The following is a 13,266-nucleotide window of genomic DNA, read 5'->3' on the forward strand; positions in this document are numbered from 1 at the left end:
AAGTACATGTACCACTAAGGTTAATATTATATCATTTACGCCTCATGAGAAGCCATATTTATTAAATTAAGCCGAAAAAGACTCAAATTTTAATCCATACAAAAGGGTAAGTACATGTAATCCAATTAGCCTTACTGTTGTGTTATTATAAGATGTCCGGTTTAGTCAGTCTGATAATTGTTAAGATTATAATTATTGAACAGTAGTAACAGCTAAGAAGTGGCAGCATCGATGTATAATACACAAGTCAGCAGGAAAATGGTTTGATAGCCTTTAAGGCTTCCCTTAGTAAGACGTTGAGCTTGTTCACTTTGATAATTAGTGGCTATTACTACTGTCAATAATTGTCAAAATTACAAATCCTAACGGCCGCGAGGTCAAATCTGTGTGATGTTAATGGTACATACTGAAGCTGTTTTGGCTTCTCTCAGTGTAAAGAAATGTATAAAAACAATATGGTACCAGACTGTGACTAACAACTCATGTGGCAAGATCACTTCCTTTAAAAACACACAGCAATTTGTTCAGATGCATAAAAAAGTTGCTTTATCACTATTGTAGTTGGCAACATAATTTACTGCAAAAAGATCAACATGTCAACGAGGAAGATAAAAATTCTCAGTTTAGAAGAGAAAGTGAAAGTGGGGGGTCAAGGAACCTTGCAGAAAACTAATGTCGGAAAGACTCAGATAAACAATATCGTGAAAGATAAGGAAACAATTCTGCAGAAGTGGGAATGTGAAATGGACAGAGAAAGGAAGATTGTTTGAGCCAGGAGATGTTTGTATCCTGATCTGAATGACAAGAAAAAGCAACAATTTTGCCAGTTGAATTGGGATATGATGACTTTACCACAAGTAATGGATGGTTGCACCAATTTCAAGTGCGACACAATATTAAGTGTTCTTCCTTAGTGGATAAACAGCTGATGTTAATAATGAAGTTGTCGAAGATTGGAACAAAAGACTAAACAATATATGCAGGGGATATGACAGCAAGGATATTTTTAATTGTGATGAGACTGGTTTGTTTTTTAGACTGTTACCCACAAAGTGACAGATGATGTGATCTGAAACATAATTACAAAGACAGTTTTAAAACTATATTAATGGTTATTCAAAACATTCTTTTGAAAATGATGTAACAGTTTGTTTTACATTATTTCACAACATGCATGTGATTTTTTAATGAAAATGTTAAATGTTTTAGAATTAAATGTACTTGTGACTTTCTTCATATGTATTTACTATTTGCATCTGTCATCCCCTCTAGAAAGGCCACCATCATTATAAGGCCACTTCCCTGCTGCAATTGGGGTGACCTTATAAGAGGGGGACTACTGTAGTGCTTTTATGAGAATGGGGTACAGGCATCTAGTAGTGGTTTCACGAGAATGGGATAGAGCCATCCAGTAATGGTTTTATGCGAATGGGGTAGAGGCATCCAGTAGCTTTTTATGAGAATGGGGTAGAGGCATCCAGTAGTGCTTTTATGAGAATGGGGTAGAGGCATCCATTAGTGCTTTTAGGAGATGGTGTTGAGGCATCAACACAAAGACACAGTGATCACATTCAAGAGGGCTCTCAAAACTCACTTATTTCGACTGCAAGAACAAACTTAAAGACCTAATAATGTTTCCTACCTGAAATATTCTCAGCATATTTTTTTTTTTTTAACGTTTTTCTAATTTCATGGTGTTTGTTTTTGTAATAATATTATTATATGTTTCTTATCTTATAGGTGTTGTCTAATGTTGTAAAAGCGCTTAGAGCTTCTAAAGATTAGGCGCTAGAAAAAGTCCTCATTATTAATATTATTATTATTCAAATCAGATTGAGACATCGAGTGGTGTTTTTATGAGACTGGGGGTAGAGGCATCTAAACACAACTGCATTCAAATCAGATGGAGGCATCCAGTAGTGCTTTTATGAGAATGGGGTAGAGGCATCCAGGAGTGTTTCTATGAGAATGCAGTAGAGGCATCCAGAAGTGCTTTTAGGAGATTGGGTAGAGGCATCCAGGAGTGTTTCTATGAGAATGCGGTAGAGGCATCCAGAAGTGCTTTTATGAGAATGGGGTAGAGACATCCAAACACAACTGGATTCAGATGAAGGCATCCAGCAGTATTTTTATGAGAATGGGGTAGAGGCATCTAAAAGTCCTTTTATGCAAATGGGGTAGAGGCTTTCAGTAGTGCTTTTATGAGAATGGGGTAGAGGCTTTCAGCAGTGCTTTTATGAGAATGGGGTAGAGGCATCCATTAGTGTTTTTAGGAGATTGTGTAGAGGCATCTAAACACATCTGTATTCAAATCAGATCGAGACATCGAGTGGTGTTTTTATGAGAGTGGGGTAGAGGCATCTAAACACAACTTCATTCAAATCAGATGGAGGCATCCAGTAGTGCTTTTATGAGAATGGGGTAGAGGCATCCAGGAGTGTTTTAATGAGACTGGGGCAGAGGCATCCAGTAGTGTTTCTATCAACATGGGGTAGAGGCAACCAGTAGTGTTTCGATGTGAATGGGGTAGAGGCATCCAAAAGTGCTTCCATGAAAATGGGGTAGAGGCATCCATTAGTGCTTTTAGGAGAATGTAGATGCATCCAGTAGTACTTTTATGAGAACCGGGGTAGAGGCATCCAAAGTGCTTTTATTTGAATGGGGTAGAGGCATCCAAAAGTGCTTCTATGAAAATGGGGTAGAGGCATCCATTAGTGCTTTAGGGAGAATGTAGAGGCATCAGTAGTGCTTTTATGAGAATGGGGTAGAGGCATCCAGTGGTGCTTTTATGAGAATGGTGTAGAGGCATCCAAAAGTGCTTCTATGAAAATGGGGTAGAGGCATCCATTAGTGCTTTAGGGAGAATGTAGAGGCATCAGTAGTGCTTTTATAAGAATGGGGTAGAGGCATCCGGTAGTGTTTTTATGAGAATGGGGTAGAGGCATCCAGTAGTGCTCCTGTGAGAATGGGGTAGAGGCATCCAGTAGTGTTTCGATGTGAATGGGGTAGAGGCATCCAAAAGTGCTTCTATAAAAATGGGGTAGAGGCATCCAAAGTGCTTTTATGAGAATGTAGAGGCATCCAGTAGTGCTTTTATGAGAATGGGGTAGAGGCATCCAAAAGTGCTTCAATGAAAATGGGGTAGAGGCATCCATTAGTGCTTTTAGGAGAATGTAGAGGCATCCAGTAGTGCTTTTATGAGAATGGGGTAGAGGCATCCAAAGTGCTTTTATGAGAATGGGGTAGAGGCATCCAAAAGTGCTTCTATGAGAATGGTGTAGAGGCATCCAAAAGTGCTTCTATGAAAATGGGGTAGAGGCATCCATTAGTGCTTTAGGGAGAATGTAGAGGCATCTAGTAGTGCTTTAGTGAGAATGGGGTAGAGGCATCCGGTAGTGTTTTAATGAGAATGGGGTAGAGGCATCCAGTAGTGCTCCTGTGAGAATGGGGTAGAGGTATCTAGTAGTGCTTCTGTGAGAATGGGGTAGAGGCATCCAAAAGTGCTTCTATGAAAATGGGGTAGAGGCATCCAAAAGTGCTTTTATGAGAATGTAGAGGCATCCAGTAGTGCTTTTATGAGAATGGGGTAGAGGCATCCAGTAGTGCTTTTATGAGAATGGGGTAGAGGCATCCAGTGGTGCTTTTAGGAGAATGGGGTAGAGGCATTAAAACACAACTGTATTCAAATCAGATGGAGGCATCCAGTAGTGTTTTTATGAGAATGGGGTAGAGGCATCCAAAAGTGCTTCCCTGAGTAATGGGTTCAGCATAGTCATTTGGATATTTACAAAGTTTTCAATATTACAGGTTATACAGTTTCTTACATAAGCATTATCTAGCTAATTACTACCTTGCTATATGGAAGTATACTGATGTTTCCATTCAGTTCAAATGGAGCTAGAACTTTCTGCTTAGTCAACAATTTGTATTCCAGAATGTCCAGAGACACACAGGAAGAGAACTGAAATAGAGATATATAATAAAAGTCATTATTACATGCTCATTTTTTTCTCTGTTAACTCTGCATTGTCAGAATCGTTCAATATTTTATGATACTGAACTCGCAACTTCATATTGCACTCATAAGGAACTACTTTCTACTGTAAACAAACAATGGACACAGATGCTAGCACTTTTGATTTGTAAACAAATCATGAACACTTACGAAGTAGACACTTTAAGTTTTGATTGATTAAATTTGTTTCTGAATGAAGTAAAGCAGATGTTTCGTGGACTGCCACATACCAGTTGCTTTGGCATATTCCACGTGAACTTTTTTGATAGAATTTTTCGGATTTAAGTTAGCTATACAGCAGATGCCAGAAAGGGTCCTTACAAATAACATGCAAGTGGCAAGGCATAAACTGTCTTCTTTAGCTGGTAATAAGAATGGCATAAAAATATACTTACAGTTTTACATCCTGAATTTCCTCAAAATGTACTTTCTTAGTTCTGCAAGTCCGAATTACATGAGCCATATCATAGGTTCTGAATCTTGATTACACATTTTAAAATTGTACTTTAATTTTTAATATAAGTGCAATTACATACTCCTTACTGCACTCAAAATGAAATAAGCATTAAATTCCATAGCATCTTTTTGATAATTGCAATTGAAAGACATTTTTTCCACATTATGATTTCAAACATTTAATGACAGATACAGAAACACATTTGCAGATGTCAACACATTTCTCCCTCGCTTCTTCAATCCGATGTATTTCATGTGGAATTGTCACATATAAATCCAGTCCAAAATCTATTCATTCCAGATCAAATGGAAAAATTGTTACAATGCGCATTCATTCACAATATTACTCCAAATTTCAATTTAATTAGACACGCCAGTTTCTTTCACAAGTTATGTAGCATGCATGACTAAATTCAAATTTATCTGGGCAGAGTTATGTGTGAGTACTAATGTTGTTGTTGTGTAATGATGAATCTCCGCTTGTGTATTTAGTTTGGAATATGGCATACATTCAGTTACTTTGTTTCTTGTAGTGTATTTTGTTAATATAATTAAGCATTAGGTAGAATAAGAAAATCAGCATATAATAAAAAGGTTACTGCATTTGTATGAGAAAATATGAACTCATTTTGTCGGATGGATATACTGCACTCCCAAAGTCATGCAGTATTCCATACGAAAAACTCGTTCATATTTTCCCATACAAATGCAGTAACCTATAAATACTAGACAAAGCTTACAAATAATATGTATGTATGTATGCATTAGTGTTTAATGTCACCTCAGAATATAACGGCTACATAATGCCAATTAAAAGTAATAAAAATGTAAAAGAAAGAATTGCAAAACAATGTAATAAGAAAAACTCTTCAAAATAAATGCAAACAAGTAACAATATTGAGTATATTAAGTAATCATGTTAAGATTTTGTGAAAGATATATCTACAATAAAACATAAAACTGAAATATGTCAAATCTTTTAAACAGTTAATCAATGGCTTTGTATTTTTAATATATATATATATATATATATATATATATATATATATATATATATATATATATATATATATATATATATAAACCACATTCCCTCAAAATCTTCAAGTTTCTGGTAAATTAAGATAAGTTTCTTCCTTAGATTTCATTAAAAAATCATGAATGTTTAGGTACATCAAATTTATTCTGCCTCTGAACTTTAATTAATCTCTCTGGACAAATGCTGTATCATAACAACATTGACCTTACATCAACCAACACCGAATCAGATTAAAACTATCACATACTCAAAGGCAATGTCACAACTAATGCAACATTCGCCTTACATCAACCAACAACCAATCTCCTATTTATAGCACTGCCTTGCAATGGTGACTGCTAATCCACAATGCAACATGAAAACATAGCAAACACCATTCAAGTCTCCAGTATAAAAACCTGTCTATCACAAATGTTTATTGGCTCAACAAACATTTCATATATTTTTATCTCTACATGCTTATGGCAAACTGCCAACTATTGTTTTTCTTTGTATTCACAAGTAGTTTTCTCATAGCATTTATGCCTGAAAACAATATAGCTGATTTTCTGTGTAACTAATCCACAGAATCCAACTTAACATAAATAGCTCCCACAATCCACTGCCATGATTACAGCATACACAACTGTATATTTAATATTTTCTTCTGCCCTTCTTCTGTAGCTGTCTGTTCCATTCATATTTCTAACTACCTAAAACACATTTTCAGTTGATTTAAGTTTTGGGAATATGTAGGTGTGAACACATTTTCAATTGGTTTAAGTTTTGGGAATATGTAGGTGAGTAGATTTATTTCTGTGATTATTGAGATACTGTGACTAAAATTAATTCACCATGATTGCAATGTGTTGGGCAGTTATCAACTACCACAATATTATTGGTCATCATTGCAGCTGGCCCAGTTTATTTACAGAATGGCCAGCCAAGTGGATAAAGGTTAAATATTCATCAGTTTTGATTGCCATTCTAAAAACTATGGTCTATACCATGCCATTCTACAAACTATGGTTTATACCATGCATTTCTAAACACTATGGTCTATACCATGCCATTCTAAAAACTATTGTCTATACCATGTCATTCTAAAAACTATGGTCTATACCATGCCATTTGAAAACTATGGTCTTATACATGCCATTCTAAAAACTGATCTATCTATATCATGCCATTCTAAAAACTACAGTTTTATATCAAGCCATTCTAAAAACTGTGGTCTATACCGTGACATTCTAAAAACTATGGTATATACCATGCCATTCTAAAAATTATGGTTTATACCATGCTGTTCTAAAAACTATAGTCTATACCATGCCATTCTAAAAGGGATGGTCTATACAATGCCATTTTACAAACTATGGTCTATACCATGCCATTCTAAAAACTATGGTTTATACCATGCCATTCTAAAGCTATGGTTTATACCATGCTATTCTAAAAACAATAGTCTATACCATTCAAATTCAATGAGCCTTTCTACAAGGCTTGTATGTTTCAACAGCTTATTCTCAAATGAGCAAATTTCTTCATCTTGGAAAAGTTGCTTCCGTGACAGAAAAGCTATACTGATAAAAACCTGAACACATTTTGTCACAATACATCTCTGGGCATGCTATCAGTGTTTGGTTCTATTATAAACTTTATGATTTATTCACCACCCTGTACATGATTTACTGCTCTATACACAAATCATTCCTGCTGTCTGCAGTGTTTCTTATTTCATTTACAATAATTGTTGGTCTTTCTCTTTTTAATTGCTCAATATAAATTACATCTATCAAAAGTAATTTATTTTCTCTGTATTGCCCATAAGCCCATGGTTTAATGTCCTCAAAAGAAGAATTATCCAAAATGTTCTTTTAAATGCAATTTTAAATGTGCAGGCAACAACAAAGAATATTCATGTGGCATGTTTATTTCAGGATTTCATCAATTTTCCTGAATAATCATTATTATCAACTTTCTCATACCACCTAGAGAGTTTTATTTGTGTACAAATCCTTGTCTTTGTACATGAAGTCATCTGTTAACCATTAAGTATGCATATGTCATAAAGGACATTTGCATAATTTTTACTGAACTGTGTGGCCCATTTGCATTTGTGCTAGTTGAATGTTGACTGAACTAACATAACATTCTGGCATGTAACATGGCCTCATGTGTCATGGAACTGTGTGCAACAAGTTGCCATCACATTGTATTTTAAATGTAAATATGCCACGGGTTCATATGACCTATGTGTAAATTAGCATACAGCATTACATACTGTATTTCTGCCATATTCCCATAGTGGCTTTCTGAGACTCAAAAATTGTCTTGAAGTCCCATCGGGGGTGGGCAAATGGCACGATCAAATAAAGGGCTGTTGTCCAATTGAGAATAAGCTATCTTTTCATATGAGCCTAGAGAAAATGACTGTAAATAAATCTGAATAAAAGGAAATAACTTGTCTGTTTCTTTCATGTATTTTTATCACACTTATAAAGAAAACACAGATGACATATATCATCATAAAACACATGTACATATATGTGCATTCACATTATGACAACCACATACATTAAATAAAAATAAATACAAGTTCCTGTCTTTAAAATCTACTGGGAGACAGAATATATGCTTAATTAGATGCAATCTTTGCTGCTTGCAGTAGCTCAGTAGGAGAGTTTCAAAGTATTGCAAGTATCATTTGTGTTCATCTTTGTGCTCACTAGAGATTGGATGGTACTAATGTTAAAAATTCCCAGCTTGATTCTCATAGCAAATCCTAGTCAGACTTGACCTTAATGTTTGTACTGTCAGAACTGTATCTAATGCAGTTTGACCACAATATATGCTTGTTTCTATAAGAAAAAAGAAATTACTGGTATACATCACATTTGGGATTGATGATTTCTGGGTTGGGAGGGACATAAACATTTCAAGTTTAATGGGAGACTTACAGATAACACAGCAGTAATAAAAACCTATCTGGTACATTTGTTAACACAATCTTTTTATCAATATAAACTGACTGTGCAAACATGAGCATGAGCTTATTACTGTCTTTCAATCAATCTATTTCATGGCTAAAATCATCCTGGAAAGCACAGGTCGATTAATAGTTGGTATTTTAACAAAATAATGAATAATAATACAGAGAACTTCCCAGCAACAAATGGCATCAAGTAAGGCTGCATCCTCACACACCCACTCTTCAGCATGATGTTCAATGCCATACTCAAAGATGCATTCCAAAACAATGATGAGGGCATCCATGTCAGATACCAGGCGACTGCAAGCAGTCACAAAGGTGAAGAAAACAGTCATCAGGGATTTCCTTTATGCTGAAAACTGCACCCTCAATGCCAGCACAGAAGAAGACATGTAGACCAGCATGGACAGGTTCACTGAGGCATGCAACAACTATGGCCTCATGATCAGCACCAAAACAGGCTGAAGTCATGTACATACCTGCTCCTGGGAAGCCATATTGTGAACCAAGCATCACAGTGAAGGGTCAGAAAGTCCAGGCTGTCACAGCTTCAAGTATGTGGGCAGCAATGTTTCAAGAGCAGTCAATATTGACAATAAGGTCAACAGCAGAGTTGCCAAAGCCAGCTTAGCCTTCATGGGACTATGTGGAAATGTGTTGGGCTGAAGAGGAATCAGTCTTACCACAAACTGAAAGTGAACCATGCTGCAGTACTTGCAACCCTCCTGTATGCCAGCAAGACATCAACTCTGTAGTGGACATTCCCAACAACTCAATAAATTCTATATGTGCCGTCTCCAAAGGATTATGTAGATAAGATGGAAAAACAAAATTCCTGATACCAAGATTCTCACAAGTGCTGGCATTCCATCTGTCTTCTTGCTGCTGCAGAAGGCCCAAGTTAGATGATAAGGACACATCTTCCACATGCCCAAAGAATGAATTCCAAAACAGCTGCGATAAGGTGAACTTTGTGAGGGAAAGCATGCTGTTGGCAAAAGAAGTGCTTCAAGGGCTCACTGAAGTGTCCTTGAAAAATATGCACATCAACAGTGCCTTATGCAAGACCATCTTTCCTAGTGCAGCAAGATCACATCTGGTGCCCGTGCAACAAAACAGCACAAAACTGCTGACTCAGAGGCACATATAAATATGTCATTTATGAGGCCAGAGCTGTGAAAACTTCTGCTTCTACACCAACCTTTGTGTGCTGCACATGCAGGAGATACTTCTGTGCCCTGATTGGCCTCACCAGTCATCTCCACACACACAGCTTGACAATAGACATCACACTGGTTGTAATTGACACCAATGGACAAACATTATTATCATTATTCCAACAAATGAAATAATGTTTTGCATTTTATATATGGAGTAAAAGTGAATTTTAAAGAAATGTTGCCACTAATAATCATTAATAAGGATGGCTTCAACATTCTCTTTCAAGGTAATGATGTTAAATAACTTCTGTTCTTTCACACACATCTCTTTGACTTACCTATACATTCAAACAAATTGGGCTGTTATGCTTTATGAACTTTACCAATGCAAATTGGCTCCCTTACAGCAGTCTTCAAAGAATTTAATACATCACCCTAGCTAGTATCAGCCAATTAAGTGATATGTGAAACTGTGGTACCAGGAGTTATTTATACCTGACCACTTTTCATTTTTATTGGCTCTATGAGAATTAGCTACATAAACTGTCTGAAGGATAGTTTTACATGAGCATAAGCAGGATTATTTGCTGTTCATATATAGTACATGTTATAGGCATAAATATATTGTGGTTCTTTTGTATTTTTTTTTTTTTTAAATTCAAAGATTACCAAAAATTGTGCTTTTCATTGGGTTTGAGAGTAAAAATTTGTGTTGTCAGCATGACACATCATCTTATGGCAGGTATACTGTATATACTTAGGTTGTATAAGATTACCAAGATGTAAGTTAGTAAATCAGTGAACTGAGTAAGTTGTAACTGTCACATGTGCAAAGTAGTCAGCAATATACTCTCACATACATCTCACTAGACATTTTCCACCCATGGTAAATGTATATAAGGCTTCAATTTTTCAGTATATGAAAATAGCGAGATGAATGACCAGGATATAATCTCCTTCATGATAATGTACATCTTTCTGCCACTTTTTTCTACAATCTGTGCTTCATAAAGCATTTCACTTTGAAGCTTTTCCTGATTACCATTGTCAGTCAAATATCCCATTGTAAAATGATGTAAGATTTAACAGTGTCTGTTTCAAGTTACAGTCATTTATCAGAATTGAGAAGTTAAAATGGATTATAAGTGTTGAACATAATAAATCAAGGTCATTGTGATGCGTAAAATAGCACTTTTTGATACATTAAATGATCTAAGTCCATGTATTACAAAGTTCAGTGATATATTTCAGATGATTTTCCTTAGCTATGGAATAAATGGTAATGGTGTGTTGGTGTGTGAAAGTGGTTGTTGTGACTTGGTTGTATGAAAGCCATGTTAGATCTGGTCCAGTTTTATACAGTCAACATTTTGACAGTATACTCTAATGGTGTGTTGCAATATGAAAGTAATTGTTGTGACTTGGTTGTATGAAAGCCATGTTAGTTCTGGTCCAGTTTTATAGTCAACATTTTGACAGTATACTCTAACGGTGTGTTGGTGTATGAAATTAGTTGTTGTGGCTTAGGTTGTATGAAAGCCATGTTAGATCTGGTCCAGTTTTATACAGTCAACATTTTGACAGTATACTCTAATGGTGTGTTGCAATATGAAAGTAATTGTTGTGACTTGGTTGTATGAAAGCCATGTTAGTTCTGGTCCAGTTTTATAGTCAACATTTTGACAGTATACTCTAACGGTGTGTTGGTGTATGAAATTAGTTGTTGTGGCTTAGGTTGTATGAAAGCCATGTTAGATCTGGTCCAGTTTTATACAGTCAACATTTTGACAGTATACTCTAATGGTGTGTTGCAATATGAAAGTAATTGTTGTGACTTGGTTGTATGAAAGCCATGTTAGTTCTGGTCCAGTTTTATAGTCAACATTTTGACAGTATACTCTAACGGTGTGTTGGTGTATGAAATTAGTTGTTGTGGCTTAGGTTGTATGAAAGCCATGTTAGATCTGGTCCAGTTTTATACAGTCAACATTTTGACAGTATACTCTAATGGTGTGTTGGTGTATGAAATTAGTTGTTGTGGCTTAGGTTGTATGAAAGCCATGTTAGTTCTGGTCCAGTTTTATACAGTCAACATTTTGACAGGATACTCTAATGGTGTGTTGGTGTATGAAAGTAATTGTTGTAACTTGGTTGCATGAAAGCCATGTTAGATCTGGTCCAGTTTTATACAGTCAACATTTTGACAGTATACTCTAATGGTGTGTTGGTGTATGAAAGTAATTGTTGTCACTTGGTTGTATGAAAGCCATGTTAGATGTGGTCCAGTTTTATATAGTCAACATTTTGACAGTATACTCTAAGCTTCATCTACGTGGAACTAGATAGCATTCTTAGGCAAATGAGTGATATGTTTGGGATCATTCTTTAGTTATTTGCCCAACTGAATTGCAAAAAGGCACTGCATGGATATTATGTTAACAACATAGTTTAACAAATGTTATTGGACATTATAATCTCACAATTTATGTGTTTTTTAAAATCTGTTTTGTAAATAATCTTGTATAAGTTGTGGGCACAGGCTAACTGCATACTGATAAACAAGTAAAGTAAAGTATGGCTATTTGATTGTAAGAATGGGCCAATGTAGCCATAACTTAAGGAATATTTCTGCATGCTACAGTGTGTATGGAGGCATCAGAAACTGCTAAAGATAATGCAGTTAACAGTCATAGTTTTAATTTTTATTCTGGTAACCAGTCTCTCTATCCCCTCAAGGATTTTATGAATGGGTAGAAAGACAAGCATCACTCACTTTGTGACAGTCAAAGGGTAACCACATATCAGTGGCAAGGAAGACAAGCATCATTCATACTGTGACAGTCAATGTGTAACCATATAGCAGTGGCAAGGAAGACAAGCATCATTCATACTGTGACAGTCAATGTGTAACCACATAGCAGTGGCAAGAAGACAAGCATCACTCACATAAATCAATTATACAGATGGGAAAGATGGAATTGTTGTCCTGCTGGGATTGCAGATATTTTATTTACTAACATTAAGATATCCAACAGAGAAATGGTAAAGTTGATTGATGCAAGCATGTAGTTCATTTAATTTTAGGAAGAGCAGATAAATGTTGCTGGATAATTCACTTTTTAAATTAAGCTGGTTTCCTATATGTGTTCAGTCAGATGAATACAAATTATGGGGCAAATACCAATGAATGAATTTTCCATTCAACTGAGAACATAACATCTTTAAATCTCATTTAGTCAATGATCATATGCAATGTTTTACAGTCAGCCAAAAATCACAAATTGGTGTCTTTCCCATATAAATATGTGTTGAGTTGTAATCATATTATTTAGCTTAGTATACATATATATGAATTTTCATATTTCACTTGATGAATGATGTCAGTTTAGTGTGAAATATTCAAAATTAGCACAAACATTGATACTGGCATAATTTTTGTCAAATTATGCTGTAAATACATTCTTGAATTCATGTACATAAAGATAAATGCTGTCTGTTTCTTTTCAAAACTACAATACATACATACATACATATATATATATATATATATATATATATATATATATATATATATATATATATATATATATATAATTCTAGTGCAATTTTTCTCAATATCTTTGGG

The 13,266-nt window shown here is 35.3% G+C and overlaps 1 protein-coding gene across 2 annotated transcripts in view; it reads right to left on the reverse strand.

The window, feature by feature from the left end:
• Positions 1 to 13,266, reverse strand: part of LOC149784326 (intermembrane lipid transfer protein VPS13B-like) — a 370,899-nt gene that overhangs the window by 106,554 nt on the left and 251,079 nt on the right. For both annotated transcript variants that reach the window (XM_089932368.1, XM_089932367.1), the window contains exon 33: positions 3,851 to 3,961. In XM_089932368.1, coding sequence (XP_089788494.1) covers positions 3,851 to 3,961 — 111 coding nt within the window. The remainder of the gene's footprint in view (positions 1 to 3,850; positions 3,962 to 13,266) is intronic.

Source organism: Sinohyriopsis cumingii, chromosome 14 (assembly GCF_028554795.1).
Source record: "Sinohyriopsis cumingii isolate HCF-2022 chromosome 14, ASM2855479v2, whole genome shotgun sequence".
NCBI classification, from domain to species: domain Eukaryota; kingdom Metazoa; phylum Mollusca; class Bivalvia; order Unionida; family Unionidae; genus Sinohyriopsis; species Sinohyriopsis cumingii.